A 21,397-nucleotide genomic window follows, 5' to 3' on the forward strand; every position below is an offset into this window, starting at 1 on the left:
AATGCCTCTCTATTAGATATGCCGTTGGCCCAGGCCCCTCAGTTTTAGCCTGCACCCCTGGTGGGGCCAGTTGTGGGCATCTGGGGTTCCCATCCTGGACACAAGGAGCCTGGGGCCTCTCCAGCCTGGCCCTGCAACCCACCAAGGAACCGAGGTCCATGTGCCAACCCCAGGGAGGCCTTGGTTTCTTCCTCCCCCCACTGCATGGCCTCCCCCAGGTTCACTCATGAGACAGTGGGCCTGGGCCTCGCCGCAGGGGGTGCTCAGGCTCAGGTGCCTCCCCAACCCCAGACAGCCCCTCCGCCCCAGTGAATGTCACTGTCAGGCACCTCAAGGCCAACTCCGCGGTGGTGAGCTGGGATGTCCTGGAGGATGAGGTTGTCATCGGATTTGCCATCTCTCAGCAGGTAACCCTCTGGGAGGGAAGATGGTGGTGGGTGAGGGAGGAGAAAGAAAAGGACTGAGGCTCAGGACAGACTGGCAGAAAAGTTGCACTTATGGCTTAAAAGGGGGCCCCAGAGGGGACCTGTCAGTGAGGGAGGGCTCTGGAGCCTTTGTTCGGAAACCTGGGACTTGATCTTAAACAGACCTGAGATTTGGACCTGGCTCCAGTTCTCACAAAATGTACGGCTTTGGGCAACTTCCCTCACCCTCTACCAGTCTCCTCATCTGTAAAATAGAGATAAGGAAATCTGCAGAGATGGTGGAATGCGTAAGAAAGATTATGTCTGCAAAGGGCTTAGCATGGTAGCCAGGTGAGCCCGTTATTGCTGCTGGAGAGGTGGCAGATGGGGTGGTGACTGGGCACTGAAAACACTGGGCTGGCTCTTGCTTTGGCAGAAGAAGGATGTGCGGATGCTGCGCTTCATCCAGGAGGTGAACACCACCACCCGCTCGTGCGCCCTCTGGGACCTGGAGGAGGACACGGAATACATCGTGCACGTGCAAGCCATCTCCATCCAGGGCCAGAGTCCGGCTAGCGAGCCAGTGCTCTTCAAGACGCCGCGGGAGGCTGAGAAGATGGCCTCCAAGAACAAAGGCAGGCCCGGGCACTGTTAGGAAGGGATGGGGTGTGGTGGGGTGAGGGCTGGTCAGGCCAGAGAAGTAGGAGGTTGAAGAAAGCACTAATTTCCCATACCCCTTCCTCCCCTCCCCTCCTCCCCCCACTGCCTAGTATAGCAGTACCTAAGAGAGAGGTCACTCTAGTGACCCAATACAATGGGTATATAAACACTTATTTTGGATTGCCTTATCGCTGCCACCCCGAGTAGCCATCAGCCTGTTCTAGAACCTCTTTTCGTTAGGTGTGTGGGCACCGATATCGAGAGAAGCACTTAATTTCCTGGACTTGGCCACAGAGGAGTGGCTGGGGGAGGAAAGGAGCCCCGACCTCGTGTCTCTCTCCCCACAGATGAGGTGACCATGAAGGAGATGGGGCAGAACCAGCAGCTGCAGACGGGCGAGGTGCTGATCATCGTCGTGGTCCTGTTCATGTGGGCCGGTGAGTGTGGCCTCCCAGCCCTTCTTCACTTAACCTGGGAAGGGGAGGACCTGACCAGACCCCTTCTCTCACAGAAACGAAGGGTAAGGCGCGTGGAGAGAGCTAAGAGGTCAGAAGTTTCTAAGTCCTGCCTGGGACAGTTCTGGGACCAGATCCCATCCCTTCTCTAACTCAGCCCTCACCAAAAAAATAGCGTATCGAGAGTTGCCTTGTAGGACCATAGGCGTATTTTCTCTCCCCCTCCCTCAGGCTCCGGGTGGGGGCACGTTCTTAACCTACTCCTCCTGACCGGCTCTGAGACCGCCTCCATATAACCTCCCCAGCCCATTCACTAGGTCATTCCTGCCACGATGCCTCCAAGCACAGTTTGCCCCTCTCTTCAGCCCTTCTTAGATAAGTTAGTTGGGCTTATATCTCTCTCTCTTTTCCACTTATCTGTAAGCTCCCTGAGGATAAAGATCAAATTTCACTTTTGTATTCAATCAGCGTTTTCTGAACAGCCACTTCATTGTACATAGTGCTACATTCCAGATAGTGCTACTGCTATGGCTAAGAGGAGCCTCATGCTTGCAAGCAAGTCTGGGAGAAGCCAGGCCCGTGTTAGCTATAATTCAATGAGATGAGTGCTATAATAGGACTGTGTATGGGAGCAGTGGAGAGGGGATTAACTCTGGGGCTAGGAGTAGAAAACAGGAAAAATGCAAAGAGCAGTAACATAGGATTTGAGCTTTGAAGGGTGAATAGGAGTTCACCTGGCAGCCAAAAAAAGGAAGGGAGGGTGTTCTGGGCACAGTGTGTTCAAGACACAAATTAAGCTCAGTCGGCTCAGTGCAGCTGTGACCCGAGAAAGAAGGTAGAAAGTGGGGAGTAAAGGATGGCGAGGCTGTGAAGTGACTGGAGTCTGTGTGGAGGAACTTGAACATGCCTAAGCCGTGTTAGCATGTAGGTGAGGGGCAGGCTCTCTCAGGTAGAAGAATTTGGGGGGCGGGGGGAGAGGGAGCTCCCATAGGCTCATAGAAAAACAGGCACTTGGGGGAAAAGGGTTATACAAAAGAGGAGGTTTGCTTATGATGCTTTATTAGACTTGGCACAGATAGCTTTTACGTAATCGTAACAATATAAACATAGTGAATGAACCCAAAATTGTCATGTAATTCTGTTAGGGTGATGGGGAAGGAAGCAAGGGGAGTTGTTAGGCCTTATCTACTGTTAGAGGAGGCAGCTCAAAAGATATGAGCTGGGAAAGGCAGCGAGGGCTTGGAGAGGATACGTGTGAGACGTGACACGCCACAGTTAGACGATGGAGGTGGCAGGCCCCTATGTGAGAAGAGCTAGAGCCCCTCCAGGATGCGGTCTAACTGGTGGCCTAATACCTGGGGGAGGGAACCTTATAACTTGAAGATACTGTTTTTGAGAAATAAGGGAGGGAGAGACTTACTTAGGTGCACTCCAGTTTAAGGGTATAAATACCCCAAACCCCAACTAAGCAGGGCACTTGGTTTGATTTCCGGTGGCTGAGTTGCCTGCTCAGACAATATCTGAGTGTATTCCTTTTCTGCAAATACATTCCCGCCTGCTTGTTATCTCATGTGAGTTCATCCCTATAAGAAGACAAGAACTGAGGATGCAGAGTACTGTCTCCGGCCAGAGGCCACCCTGACCACCCCTGACACTGCCATGGTGGGAAGTCAAGAGATAATATCTAAAACAGATAGGTCAAGAAATAACCACTATAAATCAAGCATCAAGTAAAAATGGGGAAAACAAGAATTGGAGTTGGCTGCCTTAATACGATCCAACTTTCAAAAAAGCTTATTATGCTTATCATGTATTAGTTCAATAAAATAAACATTTCACAGAGTGCAGGCCCCGGTGCACACCCCAGCTGCACCCCACAGCGACCTTGAGTAAGTCACCTAAGCTCTGCATCAGTGTCCTCACTCTCACCTGGGGAGGGCCATGGGGACCCTCACAGTGCTACGAGGACTCCGTGAGCTGGAATATGTCAGTGCACAGCACAGGTTGGCACATGCTCAACAAACGCTGTTGTTTCTATTTTCCCCTAACGGAAAGGGGGAGGATTCAGAGGTTTAAAAGAAGGGAAGGGAGGAGACATGCTCAAACGCATGTTGTAGGAAGACCAATCCAGCAGCAGTGAAGGGAATGGTCAGGGGACAGGTGGACACAGGAGCCAGAGGCCAAGGCAGGCTGTGGCAGTAGTGCAGGTGAGAGACCATCTGGAGCTCGGTACCTAACAGAGCTCAGCAAGGGCTCAGGGCAAGGGAGCAGGTGGGCAAGGACTCTGACTGCTCTCCCTGTCCCCCAGGCGTCATTGTCCTCTTCTGCCGCCAGTATGACATTATCAAGGACAATGAGCCCAATAACAACAAGGAAAAAACCAAGAGTGCGTCAGAAACCAGCACACCAGAGCACCAAGGCGGGGGGCTTCTCCGCAGCAAGGTGAGGGCAGGGATTGGACCTGGGTGGATGGCCCCATGGCTCAAGCACTGGGAGTCCCTGGACTGCAGAGGGGTCAGCTCAGGGTCTGGCATGGCTACAGCTGGGCAGAGCCAAGCTTGGCTGCTGCCTGTGTGACCCAGGGGACACTGCAAATTGATTTTGGATCCTCTCCTTTTGCAGGGTGCCAGGGGCCAGTGGGGGTTAAAGTGGGGGGGGGGGCAGTGAATGGGGAGGGCAGAACTCTTGGTTGGTGTGGGACAAGAAGAGATGGGCTTTGAGCTCATTTCTGCAGCTGCGGTGCTGTGACCTTGGGCAGGTGCTTCACCTTTTTGTACCTTCATTTCCTCTTGTGTAAAACAGATATGAAACCTTTTCAGTGCTGGCTCCGAGCAGCTCAGAAGACAGCAGAGAATGTGAGAGGATCTCATGGTTCAGGCGCTGATATCCAACAGCAATGGCCCTCTCTACATTTCCTCCTCCCTCCATCTCCTTGCACCCTCTGGCTTACTGTCCTCTCTCTTGGCTTCACTCTTTCTGGCGCATTTTCCTGAAGCCTCTTATTAACCCCCATCTCCAGAAGCACCTCAACAATGTCAGTGGCTGAGGCTGCGCTGAGAGGCAGATCTGCAGGACGTGAGAACCAGCCAGCAGGATGGCTCTGCTGGGGGTGGACGGGGTCCAGGGCAGTGGGTCCAGGACCCAGACTTGGCCATTCAGCTGAGTGAGGCCGAAGGCTGGGTTTGCAACGGCAGAGACAAGACATGCAGGCAGGGCTACTCCTTTCCTTCCACAGGGGACAAGAGCCTGGCTTTCCGGCAGCAGCCCTGCTGCTCCCTTCCTTCTCGTGTCCTCTGTTTCCAACCTTGCGAGAAGTCTATTCAATTAGCCCTGGCCGCTTCTCTCATTTCTTCCTCCCAGTTTCCAAACAAGCTCTTGGTGAACGTCATCGAAGCGTGACTACCTGTCTACAGGGAGAAAGATTTCATTTTTCTTCTCTGCTGGTTCCCAGGTCCACGGGCACAGGGAGGGGGAGGACTGCGGTGGAGGGGGAGGCATGGCTAGCTGCACAGTTCTCTCTCCCCGATGTCCTAGTCTGGTGAAGGAGACTGAACTACAAACCCAAATTCTGCAAAAAATAAACAAGCCACAAAACTTGAGGCCTGGCCCCATTCTGGAAAAGGCAAAGCTGCATGAGACACGGCCTTCTTTCTGCCTCCTCGAGTCTCCTGGACGGCCTTCCTCTCTGAGAAGATGCACAAAGCTGCTGGAGATGACAAGCACCAAGACTGACTTAAGCCCTTTCAGACCAAGAACCGTCAGGGAAGCCATGGGCCTGCCTGCCGGGCAGGGGCATGGCTGCCATGGAGCCTTTTCTGGATTCAGCCATTAAGGACTTGTTTGTGGTGCGATGCACAACTTTGTGTGTGTGTGTGAGATTTATCTGTTTTGTCTCTTGGGAAACACAACCGAAGGGCTTCATTCCAGAGGGCCAGAGGGATTCCCCGAGCTGGTTGCCTGCATCTTCTGTCTTCTTTGGCCCTTATTTTGACTGTAAGACCATCCGTCTGGGGTTTTAAGAAGAAAATGCAGGAAAGATACCTGGAAGGTATTGGCCCCATTTCGTTAGGAAAGCCTTTTGGAGTTGTATCAGTGCTGACTTGGACAACTGAAAGGCACGTTCCCGTGGGACATCCTGAAGGCTGCTAAATCACCACGCTGTGGTGGAAGCTGCCGGAAGGCAGGCCTGAGCCATTCAGTCAGAGCAGCCGTGGCCTCTGGGGTCTCCATATCTTGCCATCTCATCCAGGATTCTGTGAAAGCTACCCAGGGTCCTCATGTCCTTCCCTAGAGCCTGTGTGGTGTGAGGTGACAGGTCTTTCTCCACTGCCCCTTTCTGGTAAAAAACAAAACAAAAAACAAAAAAAACCCTGGTGCTTGATAAGGGAAGGCAGACCCTTCCCTAGGACTGACAAGCTGTGGCAGCTGAATGCCTGCACAGAAGAGAAGGTCCTCTGCGTCTTCCAGTGGTGGCTACGGACAGGAGTCTGGGAGCACTGCGCCTAGCACAAGCCTGGCACACAGTAGGTGCTCATTGAATACCTGCTGAACTGAATAAGAGCAATAGCCCCCAAGCCAGAGAGCTGAAAGCCATCACCCAGTGACCACCCTTCCTTCCGGTCTACAAGAGCTCTCAGGGCTGGGTCGGCCACCACTTCTGAGTGTGGAACATAGGGAGGGAGGAGAGACAGGGTAAAGGCAGATGTCAGCAACACTAAGGGCTTCCTCATGGGAGGGCATGAGGCTTCACTCATTGTCTTGTGACTTCCATCCCTGCTGAATGGGGCTGCAAGGCCAAGGCTCCTTAGGGGAGAGAGGTCCTTACCTCTGATCCAGTTAGAGCAATAACCACTTTTTAAATGTAAAATAAAAAGACAAATGAAAAGGCACATCCTTGTCTCCTGGTAAATGCCCAAATGTTGCCCTCTTTTTCTGGCAGTTGGCAGCCACTCAGTTCTCTCTCTCCATTTTGGCCTGCAGCTTCCTAGGGACATGCCTGCCAGCCAAGCTGGAGTTGGAAGGGAAATCTCGAACAGATGGGGGTGCACGTGTAGGAGGAGAAAATAGCTGCTCCATCATCCTATTACTGAGCCCCGCCCCCGTACCCTAAACCAAGCTTGGGCTGCCTCACCACATAGGTATGCAGGCTGGTGCTCAGTTTTTAAAACAAAGGGTTTTCCCCTCGGATGGGGTGGGTGCTTTCCTTGGCCAAAGGAATGCAGCCTGTTTCTCCCAGGGGTGAGCAGAGAAGTGAAGAACTGCAAAGCTGCCTGCTGCGGCTCAGTAATCACAGCATGCCGTTCTGGACTGTTAAAGGAATATCCTTATGATCCCAACAGCAGGCTGAAAGGTAGAGTAATGGTGCCATTAGCCAAAGAGCAAACCAGTAAATGGGGCACCTCGAACATTTCGGTCAGAACCAGCAAGAACTTGGTGATCGGGCTTAGGGAAGGCTGTCTGGAAGGTTCTGAGAACAAAAGCAGGCAGGTCTTAGAGGCTGAGTGGGAAGTCGATTAGCACACAGAACCCTAAGCCAAACCTGAGAGGTACTTCCCAGGTCCTCTGTGCTCACATAGTGCCCAGTGATGGAGAAGCCCCCAAGTCAGCATCAGGTGTAGAAGCTGTCAGTGGGCTCAGGAAGCACTGCTAATGGGAGTTTCCTGTCTCCCTCTTATCTGTGCCTATATAGTACATCAGCTGAGGGTGTGAAGGGAGAAAAACAAACAACAGTCCTGCATTAAACTCTGTTGCCTTTAATTACCTACCTACACCCCCAAGTTCTTTAATGACTGAGCTTTTCCTGAATCAACTGTAGTTGTACAGAACCCTACAGCTGACTTGGGAAGTGGTCTCTTCACCACTCACATACATCCACAGATTGCTCACTGCTTATTCTGAGGCTGAGACCTGAGTGCAGACCACAGTAGGGCTGTGGGAGGGAATGCAGGGCTGAGAGGCAGGAGACCCCACCTTATAATACATATAACACATAACACCTCAGACCAGGTACTTGAGGGTGGGATGGGGAGTGGGCCTTGGTTTCCTCAGCTGTCAGACCCCATTCACCACCTAGACTGGGAGCTAAGGGGCTTCCTCACAGGAACAAGAGGGAAACCCCAGAATTTAGGGAAGGATTGTGGACTGTTTTCATGGGGGCAGGAGCCCTTTTCTCCTTGTAATCCTGTCCCTTCAACCACTAGCTTTTCAGTATGGGCCTCCTCTAGAATCCACTTTTAAGATCTCTGATTCAACCCTTTACAGAAATATGTAAAATCTCACCAAACATCACGTTTCAGACTTCTACTTTCTTACCTTCTTTAGACCTGTCAGTTGTTTAAGAAGTAGCCTCCAACAAATTGTTTATGTAAATGGATACTATCCCCACCCCCACCCCCAGCTCCAATCTCATCAAGCTACTTGAAGCTAAATTGAAGGGAATCTTTGTATACAAAGAGTTCCTTAATGATACATTTTATGACTATCCCATGGACTGCTTTGAAGATTGTCCAAATGATTACATTCCACCCCCTTCTCTTTAAAAAAATATTTTTATTGATTTCAGAAAGGGAGAGATAGAAACCACCAATGGTGAGAATCATTAATCAACTGCCTCCTGCACGCCCCTTACTGGGGATGGAGCCCGCAAGACAGGCATGTGCCCTTGACTGGAATCGAACCTGAGATCCTTCAGTCTGCCCATGTGCCAAATCAGTTAGGGCCCACCACCTTCTCAGTGGGTGCTAGGGAGGGTCAGATTTTCTGTCTATGGCATGTCCCAGTTGTCACAGGGGGAAGACAGGTGGGGAGGACTGACAAGGCAGGAGCTTGTTCATTAAGGAATTCCACCACTGACCAACTGATACTTCCTGTGCCAAGTGGGAGGGAATTTTTTCCCCCCAGGTGCTTAGGCATACAACGCCAAGCATACCTTAGAATCAGCTTAGAAATAATTGTTTACTCTCAGAAAGCAGGACAATACCCAGAAGAGCAAGGAACTCAGCTTTCTAGTTTTAGGTGCTTGGGGTTTTTTCTTTCTGTAAAAGCTCAAAACAGGAGAATGTTTTAAAGAATGGTTACAGAATGAGCCCATTTTCAAGAAGGTCCATTTGTCTTTCTCCTCACTTTTCCATAACATAAAACAAACGGAGGGTAAGGGACACCACCATTCCAGAGAATCCAGTCTGGTTCCTGAAACCTTTGAAGCCTACGGTCATACCTTGTGAAAAAGGAAATGAGCAATTCCTGGACAAAGGATTGTCTACCTGACAGGAACAAAATAGGTATGTACAAGTCAGAAGCACCTCTGACTCAAACAATATCAAATAGCTGAGTACTTAGCAAATTTATATTGAACATTCTACTTGGACTGTAAAATATATATTAGATGAAATTTATAGAACAGCAGCTCAGAAAGCCTGTCCAAACATGTTGCCCCTTATTTTCTCAGTAGGAGCTGAATTTTAAAAAGCATTGGCTAATCTAGGTGCCGAGCTCTTACTGCCTTCCCTTTCATCCTTGTTCCCAAGAAGGGTACTAAGAAGCTTAGGCTCACGGAAAGGATCTAAGGAACACTGTGTCTCCCACATCGACCCATATTTATCCAACCTTCACCCCAGGTTCTAGGAACAGTCAATTTCTGGAGAAGAACAAGCTTCAATTTTGCACTATCAATTCTGACTTCACGTCCCTTTCAAAGGGAGAATGTCCCAGGATGGTTCAGCTTCCTCCTTAATCAGGGCTAACTCTGGAGTGGCAGAGGCACAGAGGTCAAACACAAACATGGGGAGGAATGCAAGGCAATGTCTGTCTGAGCAGGCTGAGCTCTTTTCCCCTCTGCAAAAACAGCAGCCCAGTGATATTTCAGGCCTCCCAGTGTCAGCCCCCTGACATGCACTATATGTAGCTGCAAATCCCAATCAATTTCAACATTTCTTAGCTGCAGGAACACCTTTTTCAACACTGTAATTTACCCTCAAGAGAATAGGGAGCATGCACCCCCGCCTCCCCAGCACCACATTCTACTAACTGCCACCCCCTCCTATACCCCACTAACCTACCTACGCAAAGGAGGAAGGAACCCTCCTTCAAAGCCTGCAACAGACGGTCACAGTACATATGCCACTGACAAGAACTTTTATTTCTTTTTAATGACATTAAACACAACTGCTACAAGGGAAAAACCATGATAAAGAGGAGGCACCAAACTTGTTTCATAACTGATCCTGACAAAAACTCAAAGCAGGGCCTGCATTAGATGCAAAATTGCAGGTTATTTCCGGCTCTTTACCTCTAAGTAAACTACATAAACACATTTTTACTCTTCTTCATCAATACCCCTGTGGCGAGAATGTCATCCTGGCTGAAGATAGGTAGGGAGTTAAATGTATGTTAACATAGATGTGCATCTTTAAAAACATATTAAAACTCCAGATTTTACCCACCAGCTTCTTTAAGGCGGGCATGCCTAATAATGAGTTTTCTTTGGCTGTTTTTTTCTCCTTGAAGAATATTATGTTAACTGCTAGAGAACAGTTCTCTCCTCCTCCAGTCCAACAGATTTAATTAAGCTGCTAAAGCTTTGGAAAAACAGAATTATTTGAGCAAAGAGGAAATGTGATTGTCACATTTTATAGTTAACCTGTCACTCATATGATTTGGCAAAGGCGATGCTCCCATTACAGATTCAGGCTTAAACCCTTTTGTAGCAGGAAGGTAGGAACATGAGTCCTAGATTTTGGCCTAAGCAAAACACTGTCTCTTCAGAACTTGGGTTATCATGGGGCCCTAGGCAGTTGCAATGCTAGTTATTCCAGCTATGATTAATTTTAGCTATGCTGTGGTTCCAAAGGTAGATAGATTTTTGCTTGTCTCACTCTATCAACCTAATTTAAGAAAACCTAGAGAAGTGACTGACATATTAAATGATAACTGAAAAAATAGATTTGACTCTTGCCTTTGCATGTAACTTTTTAGCATTTTGGTCTCAGAATTAAACCAAATGTCCAAGGAAAAGAGAATCCTTAACCAGAAAAAAGCAATAAATACTTAAGGATATCCATCTAAAGTTATTGGTGGCATGAATGACCAAGCTTTTCCCAAGTCAGTTTCTAAAGCAGGGAAGGATGTTTAAGATGGGTTACTCACAAAGATGGGCTGATGAAACAACAAAACCAGAGAGAGGCAGCTAGCCAGTACCACAGGCTGTGCTACAGCAACTATGTACAACTTTCACAGAGAGTGAGCAACAGCATGAATGCTGGACTGCAAAATCTCCCGAAAGATGTCTAGAGCTGTCTTTAAAGAAAGAATAGCAAACTCCTAAGGCATCCATCAAGATGGCTGTAGTCTGTCAACTTGGGTTAGAAAACCAAACCTTAAGATCAGGTAATGTTTTTGTGCACAGGCTTGATCACAACTATATTAGACCCATGTTAGCAGTTTTGTGAAACTGTGCATCAAAGGTTCGACCAAATGAGATGATAACATCCAGGGTCTAAAGGCACCTCTTGCTGACTAATAACGGAGACAAAAGAGTGCCTCTCCAACGTTTCTCCCACAGGATGGAAGCTCACTAGCACATGACCTCATCCTTAAAGTCTGGGTTCAGCAGATGAAACTGAAGCCTGACACTTCAATAGCATTGACTTTTTGGACTGTCCTGGAGTCGAGACCCTGGGTGAGCAGCTCTTCAGTAAACACAGTAGGGACACTGTTCTTAAGAGGCACATCCATGTCTAAGGAATTTATCAGTCGAACCCTAGAGAGCACAGTGGTCACTGGGTAAAAAAAAAAAAAGGCAAATCCTTGAAAAAAGGCAGAGAAGACAGCTACAAGACCACAAATCAACATGGGTTACTCAGTCAGCAGTCTTCTGTCAAAGTTAAGATGTATACGATTTGCAAACACTTCTATGCAAAGTAAGTTTGATAAAGAGTGAAATAAAAGCCAAAAATAAAGGCAGATAGTAGATACAAAAAGGAGAGAAGATTTATACTTTTAATTTGAACTTTCAACAGGACATCTATCCTATTTCAAACATTTTGGATTACCAACTTTAAAATTTTGACAGGTATTTAGAGATTCAAATAAAAAAGTAAGAGGGGTGTTAAAAGTTACTTGTATCCATTTATAAGTCATGAGCAATTAACACTGGCTTGCAGTCTGATAAAGAATCTCTTCCTTACAGAAGATTAAACGATTATTTCTCTTGGGCACCAGTAGATTTCACTTCTGCATAAAGATGGGTGTTTAGTTTGAGCCTGGGTGTTTTGGTTTAATGTTGGCTTTCAGGAGGTGGCCACCTTCAATTTAAAGAAACAAATAAAAGCCGTATCATCTTAACACTGCTTAAACACACGCACGCACACACGCACGCCTGAAGGATTTTATACAAAAAATTTCAAGTCGGCAATGGGCACTTCCAAAAGGCAAAAAGTTCTTTAAATAAAAATCTTGTGAAAAATAAAATTCAAAATCTGCCAAGCATAAAACAGCAGAAGATGAGATGCTGCACTAGACAGGACCTGGACAGGGACCTTCACTGCTAATGGGGTGAGACACACGGACTGTACTGGATATCTTAGAGACTCTGGAACCGCTGGTGGCTTCGCTTGTTCCTGTCAACCCACTGAGTCAGACTGTATCTTTCCAGAGGTTTCTGTCGGAACCGGGCATAGTTTCTGTCAAGAGAGAGAGAAAATAAAAACAGAAAAGATGATGGTTTCAGCTGGTATGGCTCTTTGTATACAACTATTTTAAGAATATCATTAAGAAATCAAATTTTACATTTCAATTCTCAAAATTTTAGAAATTTTATACAAAAGTCACATTATAATTGCTATTTCCTTCCAAATTCCAAAGCCACCTAATTCCCAGACAGGTATTATGTGGTAACAAATGTCCCAAGAATACCTAATGTACAATGTATAATAATGACTAAGTAGGAAAAAAAATACTTTCCCCCTCTAGAAACATTTAGAACAGGATCTACATTTCATTCTTGCATCAGAGCTCTACTTCCAACAGGACCTGTCTGACACAGCTCAAGGTTGCTCAGGACACAGCAGTTAAAATTAGAATAAAATTCCCAGAGAAGGTAAGTCATCATGTGAGCATCACACTGCAAGTTTAGAGACTGAACAATTAATAGCACAGACTTAGAGTTTCTTGAGTCTCCTTTAGTCATGTGCTGGGCTGGGGTTCTGAAGAGGACCCATTGAGATCATTTGAGCCTACTCTCAACTCCAGCTGTTCCTAATAACCCACCTGGGAAACTTTTTAAAGATATAGATTCTTGGCCCCTTCCTCACCCCCAGACTTAATGATTTAGAATCCCTATAATCAGAGCCTGGACATTTATATTTTTGGACATCTCCATAGATGATTATGAGGAACAGCCAGGGTTGAAAATAATTGTAACAATACCTGACATTTACCTAGCCCTAAACACAAGCACTTGAATTCTTTGAACACCTCATCTCATTTAATGCTAATGACAATTCTATGAGAAAAGCACTCTCATTAACAACTTGTACACGTAAGGAAACTTGATCCTCAGGTTAACTAACTTGCTCAAGGTTATATAGTGGAGTAAGCAGAAGGGCCTGGATTTGAATTCACACCAGAATTTATCTAATAACCAATACACTACATTGTCTTTCTGATAACTACAGAGGAAACAATGAGTGTAAAGGCTGAGGTATGAGAATGTCTGCATACTTGAAAAATAGCAAGGAAGCCAGTGACTAGAGCAGAATGAATAAAGCACAGAGGCTGATGAGCTGTCAGACTAGGCCATGATCCTTATAGGAGATGTAGGGGATCGTGAAGATGAGAAGATGGGAAATCAAAAACCACTTGAAAATCCTGAGCAAAGAAGAGAATCTAACTTATGACTAATGCTTTGAAAGAATCTCTTTGGCTGCTGAACTAAGAATAGTTGACGGGCAAAGGCAGAAACAGGAGATGATTTAGATTTGCAATAATCCAGGTGAAAATGATGCAAAATGATCAGGTTTTGGATATATTTTGTATGTGGTGCTTATAAAATTTGCTAATGGATTAAATATATGGAAAGAGAGAAAGGAGTCAAAAATGACTCAAGGTTTCTGGGTAGCTGATCAAAGTAACTGACTAAATCTATAAAATAACACTACATCAAGAATCCATAAGATTTCAGCACTAGAAAGGCCCTTTGAACTCTGGCCGGAGCGGCTCAGTTGGTTGAGCATTGTTCCATGCACCAAAAGGTCACTGGTTCCATTCCCGGGCAGGGCACATGCCCAGGTTGCAGGCTCAATCCCCAGTAGGGGGTTACAGGAGGAAGCTAATTGATGTTTCTCTCTCATATTGATATTTCTTTCTCTCTCTCTCTGACTCTCTCTCTAAAACCAATAAAAATATTTTTTAAAAGGCCTTTTGACATTAATTAGTCCAACATATTAATTTTACGGATGTAAGAACCAGAGAAGTAAAAGTGATTAGATCAAAATCATATAGATGAAAAACTGCAAAGCTAGTATTAGAACCCAGGTTTCCTGAATGTCAGTCAAGTTCTTATTCCATTATACTGTAATCCTCTCTTTCCACCTCTGATTTTAAACAATTATAACCTCAACTTCCCACCACATTCCTCCTATAGCCAAATTCCCTCCTCCTCTTCCTCCTCCTTTTAATCACCCACTCACCGAATGGTGAGGTCCGAAGGATGCGGATGGTTATGCATATGATGAACTTGATCCATCAAAGAACACAGTTCCACCAAGGCACCTGCAATACAGAGAGATCAGTGGTTAAAAAGCAGCTCAGTGAACTACCATGTCAGCCTAGGTCAAAGCTTTCAGAGAAAGAGAAAACAAGCACTGGTCCCAATACTATCTACTTCTGACCATCACAAGCAGTCAGCACAAAAACTACAAGCCAGAGAGGGGAACTTGCTCTTGGGTGATGATGATGAAACAATAAGACAGCTACCATTCATTCATTCAACATTCATTAGCTCCTACAATGTGTGAGGAACGTTACTGTCCCCTAGAATATTGTGGTATATAAGAGACTGCATTTGCCCTAGGTGATTCCAAAATTTGTGATATGTGCAGTGACACACAGAGACTGGGGCATGGGGATTAGAGAAAGTCCCCTCCAAGGGAAGTAAACTATAAGCAGGGATCTGAAGATGTAAGAAGTTGGTGAGATAAAGAGGGATGGGAGGTGGGGGTGTCCAAGAGAAATAGCTAATACAAAGGCCTAGAACACAAGATAACAAAATACATTCAAGAAACAAGAGAAGTTGAGAATGGAAGAGGGGTGGGGGCTTTTTGCTTGACTAGAAAAATTGCTGGAGGCAATTTCTCAAACACCTATCTGGCAGTCTGGCAAGGTGCTAGTAAGCACTTTACACATTACCTTAATTCTAAAAAAAATATCTTATATGGAGAGAGATGTTATTAACATCATTTTAGAGATGAAAAACTATAGCTCAGGGAAGTATACTTGCTTTAAGTGCTTATTAAATTGGACTCAAAACAACCTGCTTTGAGTTCAGCTTTTGCCACTATTTGATGATACTAATTTTTCGCTTAAGGGTTGAGACTTAGGCTGAAGCTCACAAGAGAAGAAATTATGGTTTGAGAAAACAAAATAACTTCTCTAGACCAGTGGCTCTCAAATTTTAACATGCATCATAATCAGTTGGAGGTATTATAAAACAGATTGCTGGGTTCCAACCCCAGAGCTTCTGATTCTGTAGGTTTGAGTGGGAAGTGAGATTTTGCATTTCTAATAAATGCCCAAGCGATGCTGATGCTGCTGGTCTGGGAATTACTCTTTGAAAACCACTGCCCTAGACAGCGGAGATCTTCCTTTCAGCTAGTTTACATACTTCTCATTATCTTATCTACTATGTTCTCAGGAACCAAGAGCACTCTAACTAAGGTATAGACCATCTTTTCAAGTTCAGGTAAAAAATATTTACGACCAATTTATTCAAAGCCTCAAGGAGCCGACCTTTGTAAAAAAGTATATAAACTTTGAAGTTAAGCAGATAAATTTCCAATCCAGTCACTAACTAGTTCTTGACCCTGGGCAAATCATTTCATTTCTTTTTTTTTTAAAATATATTTTATTGATTTTTAAAAAATATATTTTATTGATTTTTTACAGAGAGGAAGGGAGAGGAATAGAGAGTAAGAAACATCGATGAGAGAGAAACATCGACCAGCTGCCTCCTGCACACCCCCCACTGGGGATGTGCCCGCAACCAAGGTACATGCCCTTGACTGGAATTGAACCCAGGACCCCCCCAGTCCACAGGCAACGCTCTATCCACTGAGCTAAACCGGTCAGGGCCATTTCATTTCTTCTAATCCCACTTTACTCATTAAGGCACTGTGGGGGACAATAATATTTAGCTTGGAGTATTAGGAACATCTATAATAATGAAAGTGTAATATGCTAATTAGACCGGACATTCTTCCGGATGAAGCCGGGGCTGTGAGGGAAGCCCGGGTCCCGGGTGCCGGGTGCCAGAGGGAAGCCGGTGCTGGCAGCTGGGGGAAGAAAGGCCTACTCTTGCACAAATTTCATGCATCGGGCCTCTACTAGTACATAAAAGACATAGCAAACTGCCTGGCATACAGCCCATGTACAGTAAGTAGTAGCTATTATTATGATGTTACAGCCTCAGGCCTGTTAGTTTGCAATGAGTCTTCAAATCCTATGACAATCAATCACCTATTTGTAAGGAAAAATGCTTATTAAATGGATAAGTCTACATATAAACTATGACACTCAGCAGCACTCAGCAGATATTCTCTCTCTAATCATAATGAGATAATACTTTTCAGGAAGTATTTATAGATTCATTGCATTAAAAGTTTCTGTGCAGTAAAATAAAAAAGCACAACCAAGGATAAAAGAAGACAACTGACATAAAATATATATGAAATATATTTGGCAAAGGTTTAATACCCTTTTTCTACAACAATAAGTCTCCTCATATAAAACAAAAACATAGGTCAAGGACATAAATAGGCAATTCATACAAGTAATATGTGATCAAGGAACATAATGAAAAAATGTTCGGTCTCACTAATATGGAAATAAAAAATATTAATCTCACTTGATAAAGAAATATAAATCAGGAATAAATTTCCCCTTTAAGAAAGTAATTTCTAATTAGAAAATCCCTTGCCTATAGATTTGTCCAGCTAAAATCAAGGGTCTTGATTCTAAACTGCCCCTTTCCTATACCCTACTTTCACATCACTAGCACCCCATTCCCTCTAGCTCCCAAAAAGGATGTTGCAATGAGGGGAAATCAGCTTAGTAAGAATTTCAAACTAAAATTTTCTTGCCAAAGCATCATCAAAGGAGGGCTGGCGAGATACGCAATTTTGGGTCCAACCTCAAAATGAAACAGGACTATCTATAGACCATGTCCTTCAGTTCACTTATCTCTAGAAAATTGCCTTGATGATGGAAACTAAAGATATACTATAAACCTCCTACCAAGAAACCTATTTATTTTAAACTAAAAGAAGAAAAAGACTGACCGATGAGGCCCAAGGAGGCTTCATGTATTCAACTGCTAGGCATCATAATCTAGCAGCAGCACTTACCATATATTAGGCAATATCCTATGTGTTTTATATATACTAGTTCACTTATTTCTTACTAGAGGCCCGATGCATGAAATTCGTGCAAGGGGCTCAGCCCCACCGCTGCTCTACGGCTGCCTCTGCCTCGGCCCCTGCTGCGGTGGCTTCATCCGGAAGGACATCTGGTCTAATTAGCATATTATGCTTTTATAGATAACAATCATATGTGGTGTTTCCCCCATTTTACAGTTGAAGAAACAGGCACAGAGAAGCAATTTGTCCAAGGTTACATAGCTAGCGACAGAGCCCAAATTCCAACAATACCATGGGTTGAGTTTCCTAAAAAATTTTTCTGGGACTGACATTTTGTAGTGGGGATTAGAAAGCAAGAAACATAACACAGTATGTCTCTTGTATACCCAGTTGGCACATGGCACAGCACTGTGTAAACAAGGGCTCAATAATTAGGGCTCAGCTAAACTCAAAAAATTTAAGTTTTCATTAGCACTAAGAACTTACTGATGGACTCTGGTAACCTTTATTATTAATAAGACTTAATGATCACCATCGCAACAAAAACAATAAGATATTTAGGAATAAACTTAACCAAGGAGGTAAAAGACCTGTATTCTGAAAACTATAGGACATTGAAAAAAGAGACAGAGAAAGACATAATTAAGTGGAAGAATACACCATGTTCATGAATTGATAGAATCAACATCATTAAAATGTCCATACTACCCAAAGCAATCTATAGCTTCAATGCAATCCCTATTAAAATACCAACGGCATATTTCACAGATCTACAACAAATACTCCAAAAATGTACATGGAACCAAAAAAGACTCCGAATAGCTGCAGCAATCTTGAGAAAGAACAACAAAGTTGGAGGAATCACCAGATATCAAGTTATACTACAAAGCCACTGTGCTCAAAACAGCCTGGTACTGGCATAAGAACATTGCTAGCTTTACCCAGTGGCCAGATAAGTTTCTACTGAACGAGTACAAAAAAAGTTTTACAAAGTATGATACTTAAAAAGATATTAGCTTGGCCCTAGCCGGTTTGGCTCAGTGGATAGAGCATCAGCCTGCGGACTGAAGGGTCCCAGGTTCGATTCCGGTCAAGGACACATGCCTGGACATGCAGGCTTGATCCCCAGTAGGGGGCATGCAGGAGGCAGCCGATCAATGATTCTCTCTCATCATTGTTGTTTCTATCTCTCCCTCTCCCTTCCTCTCTGAAATCAATAAAAATATATATTTAAAAAAAGATATTAGCTTGTAAGAACATGTAATAAATAACTTCAAAATGCAATGGGTATTTAATTTTAAGGCGTGACTTTAACATTTACGTAAAACACTGTGTAATATGAAAACATGAGAATGCTTGTGATCCACCCGCAATGTGTTAACAAAAGGAAGACAAACAATCCAATTAAAAAATGGGTAAAGTACCTAAATAGGCACGTCTCCAAAATGGACATACAGAAAGCCAAGAGATATATGAAAAAATGCTCAAAGTCACTAATCATCCGAGAGATACAAATCAAAATGACAATGAGATACCACCTCACACCTGTCAGAATGACTACCATCAACAAATCAACCAACCGACAAGTGTTGTCAAGGTTGTGGAGAAAAAGGAACCCTTGTGCACTGCTGGTGGGAATGCAGACTGGTGTGGCCATTGTGGAGAACAGTATGGAGTTTCCTCAAAAAATTAAAAATGAAACTACCAAGTGACCCAGTCATCCCACTTCTAGGAATATATTCTAAGAAACCTGAAACATTCATCAGAAAGAATATATGCACCCCTATGTTCATAGCAGCGCAATTTACAATAGATAAGACTTGGAAACAGCCTAAGTGCCCATCAGCAGGTGAGTGGATTAAAAACCTGTGGTATATCTACACAATGGAATACTACACTGCTGTAAAAAAGAAGGAACTCTTACCATTTGCAACATCATGGAAGGACCTGGAGAGCATTATGCGAAATAAGCCAGTCGGAGAAAGATAAGTATCACATAATCTCACTCATTTGTGGAATATAATGAACAACATAAATTGATGAACGAAAATAGATCCAGAGACATAGAAGCATCCAACAGACTGGCCAACCTCAGAGGGAAGGAAGGGGTGGGGAGGGGGGGAGGAGGAGATCAACCAAAGGACTTATATCCATGCATATAAGCAAAACCCATGGACACAGACAGTAGGAGGGGTGAAGGTATGTGTTGGGGGGTGGGAATGGCCGGGGAGAGGTCAATGGGGGAAAAAGGAGACATATGTAATACTTTAAACAATAAAGAATTTAAATTAAAAAAAAAGATACGTATCATATGATCTCACTCATATGTGGAATCTAATGAACCAAAACTGATGATCAAAAAAGACCCAGCGTCATAGAAGCATGAACAGACTGTTGAACCTCAGAGGGAAGGTAGGGGAGGGTGGGTGGGAAGAGATCAACCAATGAACTTGTATGCATATCTGAATAACCCATGGACACAGACAATGGGGTGGTGAGGGCCTGGGAGCAGGGGGAGGACAGGAGCGGGCTGGAAGAGGTTAATGGGGGGAAAAGGAGGACCTATGTAATACTTTCAACAATAAAGATTTAAAAAAAAAAAAACTGCAAAATAAATAAATAAAAGGAAAGTTTGTGAAGTAAAAAAAAAACAAACATAAGACCAGCTCAAAGCTTCAATCTCTTCTTCCTCCAAATTTAGACATGCTAACAAGAATGGAAACATTTTTGTTTCAAATTCTGAATTTTCTCTTTCCTTCAGTCTCTTAACAGATGGGCTTTCTTGGACTAACAATTGGTACCATGAGTTTATTTTAAGTTGTGGCTAAAAGATGGTGAAGGCTATCTTTTGTTTTGTGGCTAAGGAGGAAATTCACCTAAGAATGAAATTAGGAGGAAAAAAACCTCAACATTTCAGGAATGAGATCAGCAATTCATCTAAACCTTAATCTATAAATATGTAGCTGACTGGTTTGGGGGGAAATCCAGTCTAGTAACTGTCCTTAATAAGTTAAGAGTGAGTCAATTGTTAGAGGAGAAGGAATGATAATGCTGAGTACTTGCTATGCCAATGGCCCTTCTGACAGGTTTTATATGGCACCACATGACCCTACTCAATCAAGTGTGGCACATGATCCAAGAACAGGATTCTCTCATCTGACTAATAATTTATAAGCTGGCCTGGCTTATAAATCAGATACTCTCTTTGTAATGTGAATGTGAGCTTTGGCAATGAGAACAAGAGAGAAGAGTACACGAGGCAGGGATCGAGGGAACAGAACTTAAGATAGCTAATAGAGAGCACAAGCACTAAATCAGCAGGGAAAAACTATGTAGGGAACAAAGACACCATTTCTGAGGGAGTCTGGCTCTATGGCTGATTTTTTTTACTATGAGGCCTGGCTATGTTGTTGAGCATTTAATAATCTTCATTTTCTCCTGTAAATCCTTAAACTCAGTTACTTAAAGGCATTCATAATGTCTCTATGCCATGCAATAAAAAAAATACCAAGTACAGGGTAAAGAATGAAGAGGGAAGGAAAGAAAAAAAAAGTGCTATAGGGGTGTGGGCTACTGCTTTTTTCTTCTTCTTTAAAAAAAAAAAAATGTTTTCAGCTCAGCCAGCATGGCTCAGTGTTTGAATGTCGACCTATGAACCAAGAGGTCACTGGTTTGATTCCCAGTCAGGGCACATGCCCGGTTGCGGGCTCGATCTCCAGTTTGGAGAGTGCAGGAGGCAGTCAATCAATGATTCTCTCATCATTGACATTTCTATCTCTCCCTCTCCCTCTCCCTTCCTCTCTGAAATCAATAAAAATATTTTTTTAAAAAAAGGCTTTATTGACATGAAAAAATCAAGATATGTTTTAAAAAATAAAATACTTTTTCATTGATTTTAGAGAAAGAGGGAGAAGAAGAAAGAGAGAGAAACAATGATGTGAGAAAGAAACATCAATCAGTTGCCTCCCATATGCACCCTGACCAGGGATGAACACAAAATCTGGGTAGGTCCCAACGAGGAATCGAACTGACGATCTTTTGGTGCATGGGGCGATGCTCAACCAATTGAGCAACACCAGCCAAGGCTAGGCTACTGGTTTTATGAATAGACTAGAGGCCCGGTGCACGAAATTCGTGCACGGGGCGGGGGGGGTGTCCCTCGCCCAGCCTGCACCCTCTCCAATCTGGGACCCCTCAGGTGATGTCCAACTGCCGGTCAGACATTCCTCTCACAATCCGGGACTGCTGG

General features: G+C 44.5%; 2 protein-coding genes across 4 annotated transcripts in view; one reads left to right on the forward strand and one right to left on the reverse strand.

Moving 5' to 3' along the window:
- The first annotated feature begins 296 nt into the window (after positions 1–296).
- FNDC5 (fibronectin type III domain containing 5) lies at positions 297–4,164 on the forward strand. Its single transcript, XM_023758547.1, has 4 exons — positions 297–407; positions 841–1,039; positions 1,412–1,501; positions 3,828–4,164. The coding sequence occupies exons 2-4, from the start codon at positions 856–858 to the stop codon at positions 4,094–4,096; spliced, it is 543 nt and encodes a 180-aa protein (XP_023614315.1). The 5' UTR covers positions 297–407; positions 841–855; the 3' UTR covers positions 4,097–4,164.
- A 5,474-nt stretch (positions 4,165–9,638) lies between these two features.
- S100PBP (S100P binding protein) overlaps positions 9,639–21,397 on the reverse strand; it is a 33,283-nt gene continuing 21,524 nt past the window's right edge. For all 3 annotated transcript variants that reach the window (XM_006094218.3, XM_006094220.3, XM_006094219.3), the window contains 2 exons: positions 14,206–14,287; positions 9,639–12,198 (listed from right to left, as the gene is read on the reverse strand). In XM_006094218.3, the coding sequence (XP_006094280.1) occupies positions 12,099–12,198; positions 14,206–14,287 (182 nt within the window). In that variant the 3' untranslated portion in view covers positions 9,639–12,098. The remainder of the gene's footprint in view (positions 12,199–14,205; positions 14,288–21,397) is intronic.

Source organism: Myotis lucifugus, unplaced genomic scaffold (genome assembly GCF_000147115.1).
Source record: "Myotis lucifugus unplaced genomic scaffold, Myoluc2.0 scaffold_131, whole genome shotgun sequence".
Lineage (NCBI taxonomy): Eukaryota > Metazoa > Chordata > Mammalia > Chiroptera > Vespertilionidae > Myotis > Myotis lucifugus.

Bases quoted from the DNA above. Each gene is read 5' to 3' on its own strand.
- FNDC5 (XM_023758547.1), top strand. From the start codon at position 856: ATGCTGCGCTTCATCCAGGAGGTGAACACCACCACCCGCTCGTGCGCC. The intron at 1,040-1,411 runs GCAGGCCCGGGC...CTCTCCCCACAG, and splicing joins GATGGCCTCCAAGAACAAAG to ATGAGGTGACCATGAAGGAG. The intron at 1,502-3,827 runs GTGAGTGTGGCC...CCTGTCCCCCAG, and splicing joins GGTCCTGTTCATGTGGGCCG to GCGTCATTGTCCTCTTCTGC.